At 36.8% G+C, this 22657-nt stretch overlaps 1 protein-coding gene across 3 annotated transcripts in view; it reads left to right on the plus strand.

The window, feature by feature from the left end:
- LOC139126084 (tolloid-like protein 2) overlaps positions 1-22657 on the plus strand; it is a 36921-nt gene that overhangs the window by 13083 nt on the left and 1181 nt on the right. The window contains exons 4-15 of one of the 3 annotated variants that reach the window (XR_011550460.1): positions 1635-2033; positions 2726-3124; positions 5969-6343; positions 7477-7869; positions 8540-8939; positions 9330-9365; positions 15209-15488; positions 15940-16010; positions 17581-17977; positions 19040-19319; positions 19748-19818; positions 22102-22155. Coding sequence is in view for 2 of the 3 variants with exons in the window: in XM_070692140.1 (XP_070548241.1) it covers positions 1635-2033; positions 2726-3124; positions 7477-7869; positions 8540-8623; positions 9330-9365; positions 15209-15488; positions 15940-16010; positions 22102-22155 (1716 nt within the window). In the remaining variant the exon portion in view is untranslated. The remainder of the gene's footprint in view (positions 1-1634; positions 2034-2725; positions 3125-5968; positions 6344-7476; positions 7870-8539; positions 8940-9329; positions 9366-15208; positions 15489-15939; positions 16011-17580; positions 17978-19039; positions 19320-19747; positions 19819-22101; positions 22156-22657) is intronic. The other 2 variants (XM_070692140.1, XM_070692141.1) reach the window with 2 other exon arrangements.

Below are 22657 nucleotides of genomic sequence, written 5' to 3' on the forward strand. Positions count from 1 at the left end.
TTCTGAAGTAATGGAAAATACATTATTCAGTCATACGACCCACTTATTTAAAGTTTGAAACTCTTTTACAAAGCCCCGGGTTTTGTTCATACATATCCATTTATTTCATATCATATTACCATGCCCTGTCCGTCGCATTTTAATTGGTCGAGCTGAGCCATATGACCGACCACAAATAAATACGCAATAATGGTTTGTTTTTGTGCCCGTGAATATGAATAATATCGTAAACATGGTAACTTTTCAGCTGACTCGTAAATTGTAATTTGTACAAAGATCATAGTCAATCACAAAATAAATGGAGCACTTGTGGGCCGAGTTTTGACTTTTTTTGAAAAAATGCCGGATTTTCAAAATTTTTACAGCGCGCACACTACTCACTGACACGTTCTTGGGCCCCGTTGTCGTTCGCGTGGAAAATTTTCGTAAATTTTGACTATTTTCGAGGTTCGTTGATAATATAATGGAAATAACAGACCCCGCGCTGACCATTAAAGTTTATGGGCGCGGGCAAGAGGAAAGCCAAAATTAACGGACTCTGCAAGTCTCGCCCGTTAATTTTTGGCTTTCGAATTCCTCTTGCCCTTGCCCATAAGTGAACATTAATGGTCAGTGCGTCGCCCGTTATTCCTATAATACAATCAGTATATTGGCAACTGTGAAATTTGTTTCATTTTTTGGATATTACCTTTTTGTATGTATGCATATCATTGGGTTTACTCGGATGTGATCATATGTAGACGCAAGTTAGCTATTTTTCTCTCCGTTCCATGTATTGTAGACCTTGTTGGATTAACATGTTCCGATTTTTATGCTATAGTGTGACTTATGTATACCGAATGCATTTGATATTATACAAACATACTGTACCGGTACTCTGATATAATATGCCAGTTTGTTTTTCAGTGACTGCACCAAATGCAATCAATAACTCACAAAAGTCAATACAGCGATAAAAAACGGCAAAAAGGCATTTAATCGCATGGAGACTACGACATAAAATCTATTAATACAATTCAGTATTTCTGAAAATGAATTGAGCTACATCCGTTCAATTTTCATCTTCAAATTTTGTCGGCGCGACAACGTTGACACGTTCATTGGACACAAAATATCATGCCGACAAACGTAGTTTATAACTAAAGATCTTGTAATAATAACTACAAAACGATTGGAACTAATTTGGAATAATTGGATCTTCATGTTTTTCAAATTTCTCAAAAGTGTTGGGTGCCATATAGCTGAATATTGCAATATAACAAATTACTCATAAAAACAAGTGTATAATTTAAAAAGAACAGCAGATGAGCTTGCAATTGCAGATTAAAACGGCTCTACTTCACCATCGAAATATCCCAAATTAGTTCCAGCCGTGTTCTACATTAATCTGATACCAGCGTCGACGTCACAGCCTAACATAGGTGTCTGTGCTTAAAAGATGACACTAGGCAAATTATGCAATTAGTGGCTAAATTTGCAGAAACTAAATTTGCTGCAAATAAATCGGATGGATAGAGTTTGTGAATAAAAGAAGACATGCATGATGCACAATGGCAAATGCTAAATAAATTCAGAAAAGATATTTTAGTCATACTACTATAGCTATTTCTAAAACTGACATTCGTTTACCACAGAATCTACGGAAGCGCCTGTGGTTAATGAGACTACAGGGCAAAGGCAGACGTCAAACTGTACTACAAGGTTCAATTTATCAGCAGGCGATGAAATGATACTAACTACCCCAAACTATCCGAATCACTATGACAGCTTGCTTAGCTGTCTCTGGGAAGTTTCTGTGCCTGATGACGTCATTATAAGCGTCGAGTTCCGTAGCTTTCAAACCGAAACAAGATACGACGTCATGTCGGCCGGACACGGGCTCGGACCAGAGACTGGAAGCACAGAAATCTCACGGCACTCCGGCGGTGAATTACCAAGGTCATTTTCTGGATCACCAAATGTATGGATAAGTTTTACATCTGACGGATCGATAGAAGATGTCGGATTCTCAGCAAGTATTTCTGCGTACCAAGGTAGGCCTGTGACTTCATTAACTGCCCAAAAATTAAATGACCCTTCCGGAAAAACTTCAAAATACTTATAAGCGTTTGCAACTTTATATGTTGGATTTTCGATAAATGCGTTGCAGAGGAATTCAGGGTATTGATAAATTGATAAAAAAGTTGTGTCGCTCTATACGGTAATTGCACCAATACATACAAGAACCTTCGATCAATACAGGTACCAAGAAATCCTTAAAGAGTTTGATTAAGTGGGCACTCTGTATTCAAGGATTACATTCATTCGATTGTTCATAAAAAGAAGGAGCCACCTTGTCTAAGGTGGACTGCTTTTTACTTAAATACATCATCCTATTGTTATGCGTACCATGAACATCTTTGTAGCTTTGAGGCAAACGTCCAAGGTAATCAAGTCACTTATATTTGATTTACTGCTGCGTGTCTAGTGTAACATGTGCGATATAGTGATCATTACTAAATTTGCCCTGATATTTTTGTAATTGGCAGATGTATTTGAAGGACGATGCGACAAATAAATGGAATAATTAAAAGACAAATGAATGCAATACATCAAAGTTCCCGAGCGGCATCAAAAGTAACACAATATAAATATATTTGGAAAAATATATATTTTGTCAAACATTATAGATATAAAAGTTTGAATATCGGCAGTCAATCCTTTTTTCCTCTTTCGTTTTTCATAGTATCTACGCAAGCTTCAACGGTTATCGAGACAACAATGCGAAGACAGACCTCAAACTGTACTAGACGATTCAATATAACAGCAGGTGACACAATGTCACTAACCACTCCTAACTTTCCCAACAACTATGATAGTCTGCTTCGCTGTCTTTGGACAATTTCCGCACCAGATAACGTCATTATCAGGGTAGCTTTCCTTAGCTTTCAAACTGAAACTTTGTACGATGTCATGTCGGCCGGTAGTGGACTAGAACCAGGGAATGGAAGCACACTAATCTCACGTCATTCTGGTGATGAATTACCAATGTCATTCTCTTGGCCATCGAATGTATGGATCAGTTTCACATCTGACGGATCGGTAGAAGATGTCGGATTCTCAGCACGTATATCTGCGTACATAGGTAGGCTTGTCGCTTTATTAACTGCTTTAGATTTTAGTGTGTCCTTCTTTGGGCGGAAGTAAAGTAATTTTAAAAGTTTCACAACTAAAAACGGAGCTGATAGGAATTGAGAAACAACATGCCAACAGGCCCAGTAGCTGAGGACATACCTGTCACATAAGATTGATCTAGTCAACGCCTCTTAGATAATCCGTACACAAGATAAACTTTTATTTAGATATCCATTCTCTAACTTCCGGCACCGACCAAGAAAAATTCTACCATCGATGTTTCTCAAGAAGCTTAGGGATAGCTATGCGCAAGTGTACGAGGAGACATTATTTGGCTGTTTAGCAAAATAGCCCGTGTTAGTATTGTTTGCAGTCGGTGAATAGGGCTATTTATTGTAATCGATTTCACGTCTCGAGCGGTGACTTAGACATGCTTATGTGGATTGGCATACACTTACGAATAAGTTCTGGTCAAAATACGATACATTATTGGTTCCATAACTGTCATAAGTTTTTCCATGCAGACCTAGCCGAACCCCAAACGACAGATCACATCGATCATTTGGACCACCATTATGTTCACACGTAAACTCCTTTTCGTGCATTACAAGTGATAAACCTTCAAATCAGCTCTTAAATCACGTTTACAAACTCAATTATCGAACGGTGAATTGTGTGTTGTAATGAACGGACCTTTGTCTTAAAAGAAATATTGTATCGATATAGACTTAAGTGACGTTCACGCGTTATAGCGGAATAACGTTGGCATAAGGGTAAACCATAAAATACGTGGACGTAATTTCTATATAGTCGCGCTTGGATTTACCATGGAAACTTAGTTGTCTATTAACCTACAAAAATAGTAATTTTTCTCATACTTGTTGATAAAGTTGTAGGAAATATCAATTTATACTTTTTATAAAACCAACGCGCCACGGTAATATAATTCACCCAGTCGAAATCCCTGCTACTGGGCTGTCCAACTGATTACTCTACGACATGCGGCGGCAAACGTATCTAGAACTTTCAGTCACATTTCTTATCGAAGATACAATTGCACTTCAGCAATTATATTGCAAAAGCAGTGTCTTTATTTTAAATGGCGCATGCCTGGCCTTGCTGAGTTTATGAATACCCACAGTGACTTTTTTTTTTAAATTTTACAGAAAGGGTCAGCCAAGCAACTTGTTATTCGCTCTAGGAATGAGTTTGTTACGCCCTTAAGGCCATCGTCTGGGCTAATGTCGGTCAAAATGCTCAAAAAATCAAATTTTATTTTTTCCTTCATTGTCACCCTCGACATGCATACTTTCAAATAAGCTATATGATTCTTCAAAAAATATTAACTAAAATCGTGAAAAAATCGCGTTTTTTTCCACTGATTCCTGGTCAAATTTTATTTAGTCTAATTATATATTCAAAACAGGTAAATCGCTATTTTTGGTTGCCTAAAAACTTTGTTGAGTTTTGGCATCATGTATGAAGTAGTGACCATTTGCTTGCTTATTGAAGCAGCTTTTTCAGAGGTAAAAATATGGCGTTGTGGAAATTGTGAGTTTGAGACTAATTGCAGTCTAAAAAAGCCAGATCAATGAGTAATCGGGAAGAAATTTGCAACAAATGATTTTGTTTTATATTTTGTGTGGATATTACTGTAAGGCATATGAAGATTTTCATTCAGGTATAGCAATTAAACCAGAAAACAAACCATATTAGACGTTATGGTGTCCATATACATAACAAGTAAAGAATCTCACATGAATTTCATTATCATGCTGATTATAAAATCAATGTTTTTTGATAATTAACAGTTCATTTTTCACTTAGAAAGCAATTACAACCAGGCTTTTGTAAATAGAATTCTAACTGACAATTTAAACTTGTCGAATACCCTATTTTGAGGTCGTAAACTTTGCATGAAGTATGAGTATCACCTTTATGTTGTAAACATTTCAATCCAATACTCCTAACAATTGTGTTTTGTACTGCATTCGTTTCTTGTGGCAGTAATAACTCTTGAAAGAATGGTTGGAATGCAATGAAAATCAGCCAACATATGTGAAATTAAATACTTTACAAAATAAACCTCAAAAAACAAGGTCATCCAATCATGTCATAGTAGAAACTTGACGGAAAGTTGTGAAATTTATTAATTTTTCAATCTTACCGAGATGACTATGATTTAATTTATATTTACATCTTATACAGTCATAGATTTAGGTTCATATTGTAATACATATACATCTGAATGCTACAGAAAAAATTCGGTTGTTGTATGACTTTTCGTTCAATAGATATCTTTGCCACAAATTTTCTCATATTTTTAACCCTGAAATTGTCGCCATGCCAACCGTATATCCCGTTTTCCCCCTGCACTGCATTTTACCATCTACTGCAACAAAAAGATGACAAAATCTGAAAACAAGGTACTACACGGTTAGTGTTTTAAATAGCCCAGACAATAGCCTTAAACAGAAACTAAAAGAAGATAATCTCTTGTCTGTTAATTGATAACCTTATCAATTGTACTTTGATCTGGAATTTTAAGAACCTTTAAAAAGCACGATTTAAAACGCCGAAAACCCATATATCATGGAAGGGACTGGACTTAAGACATATGGCGGATTACATCACAGTCCCTGTATGTGATTACATATCGGACATTTAGAGATGCACAGCTCCTTCACCCGTCAAACAAAACATAATGTGAATGAAAGCATGAATAGTTTAAAAACTGATTATTTTCATCAAAATTGACGTTCATTTAATAGAGAGGAGTTATTCTGTTTGTGAAAAATAATTATTTGTATAAATGGGCGCAAACTCTAATATGTTTTGGTTTTCTTTGTCGTAGAATCAACAGAGGCAACAGGGCAGAACTCATACTGTAATAGAAGGTTCGATTTATCAGCAGGCAGAACCTTGACACTGACCACACCAAACTTTCCTAACTACTACGACAGCTTGCTTAACTGTCTCTGGACAATTTCCGTTCCTGATGACGTCATTATCAATGTAGACTTCCGTAGCTTTGAAACCGAAGCAACATACGACGTATTGTCGGCCGGACTTGGACTAGAACCAGAGACTGGAAGCACAGTAATCTCACGGCATTCTGGTGATGAACTACCAAGTTCATTCTCTGGGTCACCGAGTATATGGATACGTTTTACATCTGATGGATCGATCGAAGGTTTAGGATTTTCAGCAAACATATCTGCTTATCAAGGTAGACCTGTTACTTCATTTACTACCTTTGATTTGAGAATGTTCCTCTTTGAAAAAGGAAACTTGAGACTTTCAAACTTTGTAGGTGTATTTTTTGATATTTTTTTACATACGAATTGAAGGAAATGTATTCCAAATGTGTAAGTAAACTTCTGTCACCCTGCGGTAATTGCACCTTATACAAACAAGAAAATTCAATCAAAACAGTAATTGACAAATTCTTAAAGAATCGGATTCGGTTGGCACATGTGTGTTGTAATGAACGGACCTTTGTCTTAAAAGAAATATTGTATCGATATAGACTTTTTGACGTTCACGCGTTATAGCGGAATAACGTTTGCATAAGGGTAAACCATAAAATACGTGACGTAATTTATATATAGTTGCGCTTGGATTTACCATTGAAACTTGGTTGTCTATTAACCTACAAAAATATATTTTTTCTCATACTTGTTGATAAAGTTGTAGGAAATATTGATTTATACTTTTTATAAAACCAACGCCGCCACGGTAATATATTCACCCAGTCGAAATCCCTGCTATATGGCTGTCCTACTGATTACCCTCTACGACAACCGGCGGCAAACGTATCTAGAACTTTCAGTCACATTTCTTATCGAAGATACAATTGCACTTCAGCAATTATATTGCAAAAGCAGTGTCTTTATTTTAAATGGCGCATGCCTGGCCTTGCTGAGTTTATGAATACCCACAGTGACTTTTTTTTTTAAATTTACAGAAAGGGTCAGCCAAGCAACTTGTTATTCGCTCTAGGAATGAGTTTGTTACGCCCTTAAACAGAAACTAAAAGAAGATAATCTCTTGTCTGTTAATTGATAACCTTATCAATTGTACTTTGATGTGGAATTTTAAGAACCTCTAAAAAGCACGATTTACAAAGCCGAAAACCCATATATCATGGAAGGGACTGGACTTAAGACATATGGCAGATTAAAATGCAAAGCTCTTTCACCTGTCAAACAAAACATAGTGTGAATGAAAGCATGAATAAAACTGATTATTTTCATCAAAATTGACGTTCATGAAATAGAGAGGAGTTATTTTTTGTGTGAATAATATTCTGTTGTATTTATGGGCGCAAGCTGAAATATTTTCTGTTTTTCTTTGTCGTAGAATCAACAGCAGCATCACCGGTTACCGAGGCAACAGGGCAGAACTCAGACTGTAATAGAAGGTTCGATTTATCAGCAGGCAGAACCTTGACACTGACCACACCAAACTTTCCTAACTACTACGACAGCTTGCTTAACTGTCTCTGGACAATTTCCGTTCCTGATGACGTCATTATCAATGTAGACTTCCGTAGCTTTGAAACCGAAGCAACATACGACGTATTGTCGGCCGGACTTGGACTAGGACCAGAGACTGGAAGCACAGTAATCTCACGGCATTCTGGTGATGAACTACCAAGTTCATTCTCTGGGTCACCGAGTATATGGATACGTTTTACATCTGATGGATCGATCGAAGGTTTAGGATTTTCAGCAAACATATCTGCTTATCAAGGTACACCTGTTACTTCATTTACTACCTTTGATTTGAGAATTTTCCTCTTTGAAAAAAGGAAACTTAAGACTTTCAAACTTTGTAGGTGTATTTTTTTGATATTTTTTTTCATACGAATTTAAGGAAATGTATGCCAAATGTGTAAGTAAACTTTTGTCACCCTGCGGTAATTGCACCTTATACAAACAAGAAAATTCAATCAAAACAGTTATTGACAAGTTCTCAAAGAATCGGATTCGGTTGGCACTCTGCATTTAATTATTACTTGCATTCGATGATCCATAAAAAGAGGAAGCCATCTAGTCCAAGTATGACGGTTTTTTTTATATACATGTGTTACGGCGTATCATGTACATCTTTATAGCTTAGATATCTATTTGATTCATATATCCATATATTTGATTAACCGTTGCATTAAGTCCAGTGTAACATTTACGATATAATGTTAATTACTAATAATTTTGTGATTGGTTGGTGTGTTTGAAGGACAGGACAAATAAGCTAAAGTGGGATTATTGATGAAAGAATCAATGCAGGAATAGGTGGATACAAATATTCTCAAAGTACCACAACAACGCTGAGTAAATTCGAAAGACATTAATTTTGTCAAACATTTTAGACACTTTAAATAGCTGTAACAAACTGTTTTTTCTTCTTTCTTTTAATACAGCGTCTACGCAAGCTTCAACGGTTATCGAGACAACGATGCAAAGACAGACCCCAAGTTGTACTGCACGTTTCAGTATATCAGCAGGTGACACAATGTCACTGACCACTCCCAACTTTCCAAACCATTACGACAGATTGCTCAGCTGCCTGTGGACAATATCCGCACCCGATAAACGTCATTATCAATGTAGATTTTCTTAGCTTTGAAACCGAAGCAAGATACGATGTCATGTCGGCCGGACACGGGCTTGGACCAGAGACCGGAAGCACTGTGATCTCACGGCATTCCGGCGGTGAATTACCAATGTCCTTCTCTGGTTCACGAAATGTATGGATAAGTTTTGCATCAGATGGATCAGTAGAAGCGTATGGATTCACCGCTAATATAACCGCATACCAAGGTAAACCTGTCACCTTATTTGCTTCTTTACATTCAAAAATAGTCCGCTCCTAGCTAAAATCATGGGTTGATGTATATATGCTTACACGACATACATACATGTATACATAAATACATACATACATACATACATGTATACATAAATACATACATACACATACATACATACATACATACATACATACATACATACATACATACATACATACATACATACATACATACATACATACATACATACATACATACATACATACATACATACATACATACATACATACATACATACATACATACATACATACATACATACATACATACATACATACATACGTGTAAAAGACTAGCTTGATTTCATGAATACTCACAGACTTTTTCTGTTTTTTCATAGAACCTTCCGAAGCTTCAGTTGTATCAACAAATTCAGGTATTTATACATCTTTATGAGGTGCTTTGGTTTCGTTTAATCCTCTTTAAGCGTAAATTAGAAAATGTTCAAATGTTTTAAACTCTAATTCTGAAAACTTTTTGATTGTTAATAAATTAATTTATAAACAATTAACTTTCAGAAGGCTTCATATAAGGACAGTCCAGTGTTTTAGGAGACATACTTTCGCACTATGCTAAATCAGCTAGTTTCAGTTTCAAAAATTATTATTAAGCTAAGGCATTCGTAGTTTAGTGCTGAGCTTGCATTTAGCAATGTCATGAACAGTCATACATACAGTCTAAAGTAGAGAGAGCATTTTCGATGTGCCTAAAAGAATGAGTTCGCATGACAAATCACAGTGTCTCGTTTGTTTTAAGCTCTCCTGTTCACACACGTGAGCTAATGTAGTAGCGATATCTGTCTGTCTGCCTGTCTCACTCAGTGTATGTGTGTATGTGTCTGTCTTTACACGGTAACTCAAGATCGCTTGAACGGATTCATGTACGATTTGGTAGACAGGTACCATATGCTAATGGCAAAACTTATAGGATTAAGGTTAGTTGGGCTTGCAAATTAGCGAACTTATGATAAATCATTTTTTTTCATATAATGGTTATCTATGGAGAACATTATGATGATACTGTGCTTGTCATGTCAATTATCTGCTCATTTGCATATTTAACACATTTTTTGTAATTAGTGATATAACTCCGAATCCTCACACCAAATTTGATGATACCTGGTACAACCACAGGGCCGCACAAGTGGCTATTTAAGTCAATATTACAGCGTTTTTCTTTCTTTTTCAATGTTACAAATAAAGCTGAAGAGCACAACATTTGTGTAGCTGTCTTTTGTGTAGCTTGTATTGGCATGTATAGTGCGCCCTCAATGGGGAATGTGATCATATGTAAATACGACCTTTAGTTCCGTGACCTCTAGCCAATTCCTCTGGCCATGCCTTCTGGACACGTGTACAGACGTCGCCGTGTTTACTGTACTATATTTCCCAAGGGAGGCAGATCCGGCCATATCCGCAGTATCAGTGTTATGGTGAATCTCCGAAAACATGAAATCTTGGTAATTTTTTTTTACGGACACGGCCGTTGTTTTGGCACACCGATCTGACATTGTCATTAAAGTCTAAAAATGAACCTTCGTGAATGTAGAATGTGAAGAAAATTGGACGCTGTCAGCACCATGTCCGAAGCGACCCATGTGCGCCGTAAAGTACATGTGTGGGCAACTTGATTATACTTTATAATGAGGACGTAATCTGGTGAGTGACGGCTCGTTCAAGAGTGGTGAGGCGTGCCTTATGCAAGAAATAAACAGGAAATTAACATATTTACAAACACGATGTGTTGCACATGGCCCGTACGCGACACAGCCGGCAGATCACCTAAGTGGTACAGCAACAGGTATTAAAGTTTGTTATGCCTATTTTGTTCCCATTTTATCGCTGGGAGGTTAAAAAGCCAGTCGAGATTGCGTTATCACCTAACACCATACCGATTGGGGAAGAGCAGAGTAGATCGAAACGCAAACGGGGTGTTATTATAGGAAAGGCAGTGACTTATTTTAAAGCTGAATAAAATGCTGTCTCTGGTTGTGTAAGTCTGTCAATCGAAATATATTTTGTTCCCAGTTGATTAATCATGGGGGATGGCAGTCTCGATCTCCCCTTTATGGATTGATATTTACTGACTGACGTTCCTTCTCATTTTTGTCAATCGATGAAAGCATTTTCGTCTTCCTTTATATTCAATCTTACTTTGACCGATGTTATATCCTGACCTACAGTGTCATTAGTTTTGACCAACGTGCAAAGACGTTGCCCATGCGCCCGGTTGACGAGATATTTTGCAAAACGGTGAAGAAATATTATTTATTTATTAGCCGTATTCACAATAATGACACTGGCTCAAAAAGAAAGAGAAGGACAAGAAAATGTATAAAACTGAAATGAACTGAACTATTTGAACTCGTACGGCCATACTGTATGCATGGGGCCCGGGAGACATCGATGTCAGTCTTTCCGGACTGTTTACATGTAACTTAGGGATATCAAAGTAGATGAATCAGTTGGTTGAATAAAACAAAAGTTTTCGGACATATTTCATGTCAATGTTGTCAATGTCGGACTTTTGATTCATTTCGATGAGAAACCAGAATTACCTACAGAGATGTCTGTATTAAACACGGACGCATAATTCGGAATAGTTTGTTGTGCTACTGTCGGTCTCAGTTGTGGTGTGTCTCTCCCATAAAATTTCGAAGCTATAGGCCTACACTTGTCGTTTCGATTCACAGGTAGCAGTACACCTATGACCAGATATGCAATTTTACGACACTACACTCTTTGCCACCGCACCGTGTCTCCCCGTGAAAGTCCTTGAACCTATGGACGTGCCCATTGTTTTACTGCGCCCATTCTGGTGCAAACCCCTGCTCGTTCCCAGCAGAGTATTTTTTTAAAGTTCTGTACATCAGTGTACACTGTGTGTATAAGCCCTAAACCTAGTTTAATTCAATTATGGAAAGGTATTAGTAAAGAATAAAGGGTCGTTACAGTTGCTAAAATTGCGAGAAAAACAGCACGTTTTTCCAGTACTTTCACAGTTCTGTGCTTTCCGTCCCCGTTACTCAAATAGAATAGTCCTATTCACAAGCGCTATCGTTTTAAATCACGTCCAGGATGTGCTGTTGATTTTCATTCTTTCGTACAATTTCATTCGTTTGAAGCAATTTCATTTGACTGCTCTGTGGGACTCTTCTGGATATGTGTTTTGGATAAAAAGAACTCTACAGTGATAGACATAAACTTCGACGGTGATAGGTATACAATATCGGTTCGATGTGCGAAGATATACAGATTACAAGTTATTTTAGAAGTTCTCAAAACCAGTAAAAATAACGTAGACGTACATCGCATGCTTTCTTACACCGAACGAGCCGTCGGTTTCCATAGCTATTACGTGAAATCCGGCCTCACCGATGTCCCTGTCCCGATTCGGAGAACAACTTTCAAGCTGCGAGTTGAGGTTCAGATGTCCGATTTTTTCATATTCAAAAGACTTATTGATTCACAGAGAACGCCCATCTTGTTTTTAGCACATGAGGGCAATTGAAAATTCAAAGCCAAATAGCCAGCGGGAAAAAATTCGACCGGACGACTCGCTCTCACCAGCGATCGCAATGAAAAAAAATCGAAGTCTCTGAAGTCGGTATTATTGCTCCGCCATGTTTACTGTTGGTTTTACGGCCAGTTTAAATTCACAGATTTTCTTCACGGTAAAATTCATATAATTGCCATACCGCGAAGTTCCCTGTGCAATATGTCTTATGTCAATATGTCTATTGGCAGAAAAAGCGTCACGGACATTCGATCGATGGTGATGAACTTTCTCCAGGCCGCGACATATCACCAGTTACGAACTTTACCGGTTTTCGATACGAAATATGCAATATATTATCAGCATTGTTCACGTTGTGTTTTGAGTCTGATATCGAATATAACAGGAAAAAAAGAGTGACGATAGAGACCATGCCGGATACGGAAAATTGACACCAACCACTTGCATTGAGCAGTGACCTGAAACTTCAGACTTATATATAAATGTCGACAGTATAAAATATCGAAATGCCGGAGAGAGAGAGGGAGAGAGAGGTCTACGCTGTCGCGATCTGAATATACTGTTTCGGATATGACTTCGGTATAGACGATACACAGACATCGAAAATGTACACCTACTTTCCAGAAATTTGACTAATCTTATAATAAGAGTAGAATAAATATAAAAGTGGTGGTTGAAGTAAATCTTCAGATATTGGTTTTCCAAAGTTAGACAATACTTACAGAAATATGGTCGCCATAGTCTTCTCTTAAAAAATATTATCTTCAACACCACGTTTCTTATGATCGGTGATGTCATTTTTTATTATTTTTACAAACTTTCAATGCATCAAACGCCATTAGACTATCTCATCTGCCTGTCAGGGAGTTACAATATATTTCCAAGGGCTGGCACACGATGTCAACTTACGCGTCGTCCGTCGAGCGGCCGGTGGCAGTGTCACAGATCGCTCCGTCTGTAATCGCGGCCGCGTGATGTGACACCCAGGTGCGTTTGAGGTTTTTTGTTACCTAATTTGTCGACCTCACAAAATTTCACAGTCCATGCTTTGAAGCAGTCTCAACATGGCAAACATGTCTCGCGTAAATTTCATCCTCGTCGTTCCAATTGATTCGACCACTAAATTATTTCGGCAGTTTTAATTTCCTAATAAATCGACGATTTTGAAATCGTTATTATTTTTTCTGGTCGAATCATAGACCTTAAAGGTCTATGGTCGAATTGATCGATTGAGACTCATTCTGTACGCCTGCTAACTTTCTTGAAGATAAGAACAGTCACGTATTTTCGACCATTTTCCCGTGAGCCGTCGACGGCTTCTACGATGTTTGCTCGATCGCGCGTACAACGCAGTGAATACTTTACTTTCTTCTTTACTCTGCGTTTTTGCGTAAAACACAGTCGCCAGAGCTGTAACATGTTGCTCCATGCTTGAGGTCGCCGGTAGCCCTGGTGCTTTTGACGCTCATTAATGCAGACTCGCCCACATAAATATATGAATATTTATGATGCATTTTAAGTAACCAGGTACTTAGCGGCGCTGATGGTCTTGGCTTGGCGAAGAGCTGCTTCCCTTGGGAAATTAGTACAGTAAGCATAGTGAGGGCAGGGCAGGAAGTAGGCATGGCTAGAGCCGGGCCTAGAGGTCACGGAACTAAAGGTCACATTTACGAGGACTAAACTATACATGCCAATACACGCTACACAAAAGACAGCTACACAAGTGTTGTGCTTTTCAGTTGGATTATTTGTAACATTGAAAAAGAAAGAAAAACGCTGTAATATTGACTTAAATAGGCACTTGTGCGGCCCTGTGGTACAACTATTGATCAGCTAGACATCTAATTGTACTGAGAAGCATTGAGAAGTGTTAAATTAATGAACAGCTTTATTGCATATTTCATGAACTATGTGATTAGTGATATAACTTTGAAATGCTTGCACCAAATTTGATGAAACCTGCTAGAGATATTAATATGATACATATCCAAGTACTGCATGAACCACTGAGTAGTGTCAAGTTAATTAAGGGTTCATTTGCATATTTAATGAACTTTGTAATCACTGATGTGTCTCCATAATTAGAGCATTAAATTTGATGAAACGTGCTAGAGATGTTGATCTTATAGGTATCTAATTGTCCAATGAAGCATTCAGCCGTGTCAAGTTAATAAACCGGTCATTTGCATATTAACCGTAGTTTTGTAGTTAGTGATGTAACTCCGAAACTACTGTGCGAAAGTTGATGAAACCTTCAACAGTTATTGATCTGACGGATATCTGATTGTTCTGTGAACCGTACTACTATGTAATGAATCTGTTGTTAACCGCGCGAGCACATTCAGTTCACATCTGGTTTTATTAACCTTGTCTATCGAATGGACACAACTTTAAAGAGAGTTAAATTTTCCTTGTAAAGAAATTAACTTTTAAAACGTCGTTGTCGTTCTTAACTACATATGCGCTTTACTACAATGATTTACGCTATTTTTCATTAACTTATTTGTAGTGAATGTGCTCGCGTGATTAACAACAGGTTAATTTTATATTTGATTCCTGGACGTGAAATCGAAGTAAAGCATATCTTACACATCTTGTTGTTATCGAAAGTAGTTCAGGATCCATATCCACCACTAGGAGAATTGTACAAGCAGTGGTGGAAAACTACATACGTATAGTTTTTCTCTTTACATATTTCTATAGCTGCAGATATTGCACTATTTGCTGAAAGGAAAACATTTGCTGAAGCACAAACTTCCTGTCTAGAAAACGGAATGGTGTTGTTCAAAGTTCCTAGCGAATCAATACACACGGAATTGGTCTCGCTACTCAACAGTCTTGGATACAGCAATACAGATGTCTGGATAAACGGCTATCAGAGAAGTGAAAATACGTGGGTAACAACCGATGGCGATGATTTGACTGGCTATAACCTCTGGGCGCCAGGAGAACCTAATGGAAGCGGTCGATGTCTCCAACTTTGGTAAGCTAGTATTAATGGAGATCAGTAGATCAAAAAAGTGAAGGCATATCACTGAGATACATACAAAGTATCTTTACTTCCTTTAGATGTTCACCAAAACGTAATATACAAGCTATTTGTCACTCTGTCAAAATTTGTAAGACTCAAACGTGTTTATCAATTTGTATTGCCATAAAGTGTACATTTCGTAGTGCTTCTCCTTAACATTTTCAGCAATGTCGTATCCTGAACATGAAGTTTTCCTGTCATATCAAACATTAAAGAAGCAAAATAGATGATCTTTCCTGATTCTGATTCCTTTTAATGATTACACATACCCTTATTAGACAAGTGCAATGGTATTTGCATGTAGATTACTCTATCAGAAAAAAAAAACAAAACCAAAATTCAAAAATTGGAACCTTATCAGCAGATGGCGATGTGTTGTGATGATGTATTTCTCTTTATGTAGGGCCGCTTTAGGGCATCGATTGGATGACACTCCTTGCAGTATGATGAAAGCTTACATCTGTCAGTCTGCAGGTAATATCCTGTCAGGTTTTTTAAATAGACTTAGCAAGGCAATTTAAAGTTCCACAGCTTGAAAGGCTCAAATTTTGAATTGCACAAAGCAAAAAAACCTCTGTCTACCCATAGGAGCTATGCTAAATCTTGTTCCTATAAAAGTTTCTCATGGTAATGAACTATGAACCAAATGTAGTGATTGACTATTTACGTGTATTTTTTGTAATTAAATAGAATGCATACAAAGACCAAATAGAAACGAAAAAGATGTGACAGAGGTGTTCTTCGTCATACGCTATATGGTTTTAATGATGAGAGCAATGAAGTGTACCACATATGATCAAAGCCTTTCTCACAAGAACTATCATGGAATATACTGATCTTGGAGCTCTAAGTGCATTAAAACATAACGCTGATAAAATTGATTTGTAAGTGAATCGCGACTCATAGTGAATTGGTAATTGTGCAACGAGTCCTTTACGAATTGAACGAAGAAAACTATTCGGAAATACTATACTTATCACATGCACATGCAGGGAATTCGTGAATATTTGCAACATAAATGTACATTCCTCAGGATTAACCTTTTAAAAACTAATGTTGGAATAATAATGTTTACCGAGGTTTTGGATCGCAGCCTTTAATGCACTGTGCCACTATTTTGAGTCTTTGAATCCCAACAGATGGAATATCCATAGCCTTTCTCTGAAAGGTAACGATCGATGCCGCGTTGACAGCTGATTGAAGTACCTGGTTTGTACTCACCGCGATTTCCATCACTGACTTTGCATGGTGGTCGTCTATTAACTATGTTTTTCGCGTCAATTAACGATAAATCACTCAAAAATTTCTTCGCTGACATAAGATGACGCTGCTCCCTTAGCGACATTTTCTGTTGTCTACCTGATCACTAAAAGTGACAGCAGACTATAATTTTCTCCCGCCCGCACACAGATTCGTAAAAATATACTATAAACCGTATTTTTTATTTACGTATATATTTTAATTGCCCGTTATATCCCCGTCCTTCATTACGCTCGCACTTTCGCGTTTCAACAATTTTGAATAAGAGGCATTTTAATTTTGCCTATATCATGATATTAATCACTTTTTGAGTCAATCTTTCAACCCCAGCCGTTTTAGGATGGGAATAGATAATGCAATTAGAGCCGTTTTTGCTACATGCATTACATTAAATTATATTCATAAAATAGTGTCCAGCTTTTAACTTAAATTATTTGTTATCATTTATACCAAAATTTAGGTTTTCTTCTCAATATATTCCTCCTTCATCCGTCCAGTAAACACTTGCTACCTTACTAAACTTCTCTGCTACTTTTGTAATATACTGTGTTAGGGGGCTCATATCATCCTGGATGAGAAATATGGCTTTGAAACAAATGATGATATTAAACTTGTATATAACTTATGTAGCGTGTAAGAGTCAAGATTTTGTATAATTCTTTTTCGAAGCCTGGCATGTTATATAATAATTAACATTAAATATCTGCAATCGTTCTGTGTCCATTGTTGCGGTATTTTATATAAGATCATAACAAACAACATTTCATTCTCCTATAAACGGTAGAGCCTACAGAAGCTTCAGCGGTTTCCAACACAACATCACAAAGGCAGGCATTCGACTGTACTGGAAGATTCAATTTATCGACAGTTGACACAATGATACTGACTACTCCAAATTTTCCGGATCAGTATTATAGCAGCCTTGATTGCCTCTGGACCTTTTCGGCGCCTGATGACGTCATTATCAGCGTCGAGTTCAGTAGCTTTACAACCGAAGAAGGCCACGATGTCGTGTCGGCGGTCTTGGACTAGGGCCAGAGACCGGAACAACGGTAATCTACAGGCATTCTGGTGATGATTTACCAAGGTCATTCTTTGGTCACAAAGTGTATGGATTCAATTTACGTCCGATTGGTCGATAGAAGATTGGGGGTTCTCAGCCCGAGTATCTGTATCACAAGGTAATTTAGCCACTTGATTATATGTTGCAGTACTTTTTTAGTAATAAAGGTATTTCCCTTGAAGCAAAAAATCATTAAAGTTTATGAATACTAAAAATATTGGGACACGAAACAATTACTTATACTGCAATATTACGACAATCTATAATAAATAATTTCAATAAATTGGGCCAAAAGATGCTCTCGAATAGAGAGAGAATGCATTGAGGTTATGACGAGAATAAGCTGCGATCGAATGTTGAATCTTTCTTTAACCAGATACAACACTGCACACTTCAAGCAGAAATGAATTGTTTTATTTAAAATGTATGTATGTATGTATGTATGTATGTATGTATGTATGTATGTATGTATGTATGTATGTATGTATGTATGTAGGTATGTATGTATGTATGTATGTATGTATGTATGTATGTATGTATGTATGTATGTATGTATGTATGTATGTATGTATGTATGTATGTATGTATGTATGTATGTATGTATGTATGTATGTATGTATGTATGTATGTATGTATGTATGTATGTATGTATGTATGTATGTATGTATGTATGTGTGTGTGTATGTATGTATGTATGTATGATGTGTGTATGTATGTGTGTGTATGTGTGGTGTATGTATGTGTGTATGTATGTATGTATGTATGTATGTATGTATGTATGTATGTATGTATGTAGGTATGTATGTATGTATGTATGTATGTATGTATGTATGTATGTATGTATGTATGTATGTATGTGTATGTATGTATGTATGTGTATGTATGTATGTATGTGTATGTATGTATGTATGTATGTATGTATGTATACCCCCTCACCTCTCTCTCATATACCTTTCCGTTTTTTGTATTTTTGAACGTATTTAAATGAACTTCACTTGTTTCACTCATTGCTTACATTATGTAGCTAGAGTGCGATTGATGGAATTCAGAACTCACTTCCAAGCAATTGCTTCTGTTTCCAAGTCGAAAGTAGTCCTTTACCAAATTGCCCTTAATATAACATATAAAATCTATGATAGAAAACTACTCATTACGTTCTTTTCCTTCACAATGTTCATAGCTTCGGATATCGTACTGTTTGCTGTGAGGAAAGACTTCTTTGCTGCACAAGTTTCCTGCAGAGAAAACGGCATGATATTGGTGAAAGATCTGAGAGAATCAATACACTCACAAATAATCTCACTACTCAGCAGTCATGGATACAGCAATACAGACGTCTGGATAAACGGCTATCAGAATAATGACAACACGTGGGTAACAACCGATGGCGATGATTTGACTGGCTATAACCACTGGGCGCCAGGAGAACCTAATGAAAGTGGTCGATGTCTCCAACTTTGGTAAGCTAGAATAAAGATTAGCAGATTGAAGAATTGAAGCATGATCTTCAGAGTGATACAGTTTTGCTAAATCGTCCAGTATCATTTAGTTATAAATCGCAGAAAGCGTAGTGTGCAAGCAACTTTTCTTGGTCGAGCGAACCTTTTCAACGGAATTAAATTTACTAGCATTTTTCATTTTACAAAATGCATCTTGTTACATTGCCACATAATGTTTGCAGTTTCTGGTTAGTAAATATATTCCGAGTTCTAAGATGAAAGAGAGGAGCAAAATCTTCTTCTTTGAACTCTTGAGGATGATTGTTACATGTTTAAACTTTCAACAATAACATCTCGGTGTCTGCACATGAATTTCACTGGTAACAAGTACAACAGTGAAGAATCATATCAGAGAAAACTAATGTCATAATGTATTTTTTGTTATTAAGGGCTGCCTTGGAGCACGCATGGGACGACACTCCCTGCAGTTATACCAAGCCTTACATCTGTGGGCCTGCAGGTGAGTACCTGTAAAATTAAAGTTATCATTGGAAAGTCCATGTAGCAAAATTAACGTCTGTCTAATTTATGGAACCCAAAAAGATGTCAGCACAATAGAAAACAGGATCACCATATCGAAGACAGAGATCTATGTGAATATATTTGAGCCAATAAACCGAAATTGGGAATTGGATTGGGAATTGATAGTCACTGTTTATAATTATAGCAAGCAAAGGGTAAGACATTGTTATAATCCAAAGCAATAATGGTGAAATTTCTTCAGTTCAAATTGTTTTTAAAAACACAAATGATAAAACGTTTGATAATGAAATCCAATTGGATGCATGTATGCAAGTACGCATGCAATCCTGAATGTATGCATGCTTCTATCTATCTATCTATCTATCTATCTATCTATCTATCTATCTATCTATCTATCTATCTATCTATCTATCTATCTATCTATCTATCTATCTATCTATCTATCTATCTATCTATCTATCTATCTATCTATCTATCTATCTATCTATCTATCTATCTATCTATCTATCTATCTATCTATCTATCTATCTATCTATCTATCTATCTATCTATCTATCTATCTATCTATCTTCTTATCTGTGTTAATGACTTGCCGTTATATTTGCAGAACAATATTGACATGTATGCAGATGACTCGACCTTGCACACGTCAAGGGAAACAATCATCTAGCTTGAGTCTGCTTTAACAGCCGACCCTGATCATTTGTCATCTTGGTGTAATTCAAACAGGATGCTAGTTAACTCAGCAAAAACAAAACTATGTTGATTACTTCTCATCAGAAACAATCACACTTACCGAAATCATACCTGGATTTATCTTTAAATAATGATCCATTGTCAAATGTTAGCGACGAAAAACTCCTAGGAGTAATTTTGAATTGCAATCTTTCATGGAGCGCTCATGTAAATTCCTTGCGTGGTAAACTATCAAGTCAATTGGCTTTGTTACGACGAATACGACATCTCTTGCCCTTACGGGCACGGAGATTGTTCTATACATGTTATATTGAATCAACCTTCGACTACTGTTCGGTTGTTTGGGGAAATTGTGATCAATCCTACTGTAACAAACTTTTTCAGTTGCAAAAACAAGCCATTCGTTTAGTTTGTTGGGCTAAATGGGATCAACCAACTGGTCCATTGTTTAAAACTTTGGGCCTACTTCCACTTGGTAGTCGCTTGATTTATCAAAAAGGGGTCCAGATGTTCTAAATTGTCAATGGCTTGTGTCCAAATTATTTGAGTAATCTTTTCCAGCCTGCTAACGTTCATTCATACAGGTCTCTGCGCTCAACTTCAACAAACAATTTGTACTTGCCAAAAATTAGAACGGAAATAATGAGAAAAATTCTGGTGCTGTCCTTTGGAATGAACTCCCCTCATCTTTGAAAAACAGCCCAAATCTGAGATCTTTCAAGCTGCAATTGTATAAATTTCTCATGGATCGGGTGTGATATGTCCTTGCCTTTTGTTGTAGTGTTAGTTGTCTTATTGTCCTATTGCTGTTATTTTTTCTTGACCTGATTTTTTACTGGTTTGTTCCTTGTATTAGTTTTTGTATTTTTTTTCCTCTGTCATTCTTTAAATTTTTTAATGTCGACCTTGTGGAAGATCGGCCTTATTGGCCGAACATGTTATCGACAGTAAATAAAGTTAAATAAATAAATAAATAAAATATCTATCTATCTATCTATCTATCTATCTATCTATCTATCTATCTATCTATCTATCTATCTATCTATCTATCTATCTGTCTATCTATCTATCTATCTATCTATCTATCTATCTATCTATCTATCTGTCTGTCTGTCTGTCTGTCTGTCTGTCTGTCTGTCTGTCTGTCTGTCTGTCTGTCTGTCTGTCTGTCTATCTATCTATACCCCCATCTATCTATCTATCTATTTATCTATCTATCTGATAGTATCTATCTGTCTATCTATCCATCTATCTAACTAACTAGCTTTCTAGCTATCCATGCATGTGCATGTGTACACTTTGAGTAATTTTGATAACATTCAGTTCACATCTGGTTTAAGTTGCTTTGGGGATCAGTGTGTGTCGGTTTATGCATATGTTGGTTAGCGTGATAGTATGTTGTTATAAACTGTTCTATTGGTGAGAAGGAATTGTAAATTTGTCATAATCTACATTCAATAAGTTAATTTTAGTGAGCCTATATGCATCATGATCATTTATGTGGCAGCATAAATCACTTGCAGACAGGCTAATATGCATAGGCGATGTTTTGTTTACTTTTCAGATAGCATCACAAGCATTTCGCCGCCAAATAGGCTGTCCTCTAACAGTTATCCAGGTGAGAATACGTATTCCTTATTAGAATGTTATGTAGGCGGGATGTTGCCATCGTTTAATTCCACGAAAATTGTTTTTGCTTTGCTGGCCGATAAAAATTAGGGATCCATAAGCAACGATAATTGCGCAACAAAACGGTCATGCGTCGTAACCTAAAGAGCTAACTAAATTGTTAACCGTTGATGTTTGATCGAAATGAGATGTTGATTTCATGTCTGCTTTTCTATTTACGAAAGTTGAAACGGACAACATGTCGAGACGTAAATAAGAATCGAGACACTTGTCCTGTTCGTCATCTTATGTACTGACATGTCACTTTACTTCGATAGGCACGACATGTCAATATACCTCAAATACTCAATGCGTCGTTGCTTTTCGCAGTATATCAAAGCAGAAGATACAATATAAATTATAAGTAATGTTGAGCTACCACCTATCAAGCACATAACCCATGCACTGTAATTGTAGATTGTAGAGGAGGTTAAGCGATGCTTAAAGTGACG

Source organism: Ptychodera flava (assembly GCF_041260155.1).
Source record: "Ptychodera flava strain L36383 chromosome 3 unlocalized genomic scaffold, AS_Pfla_20210202 Scaffold_26__1_contigs__length_13983176_pilon, whole genome shotgun sequence".
Lineage (NCBI taxonomy): Eukaryota > Metazoa > Hemichordata > Enteropneusta > Ptychoderidae > Ptychodera > Ptychodera flava.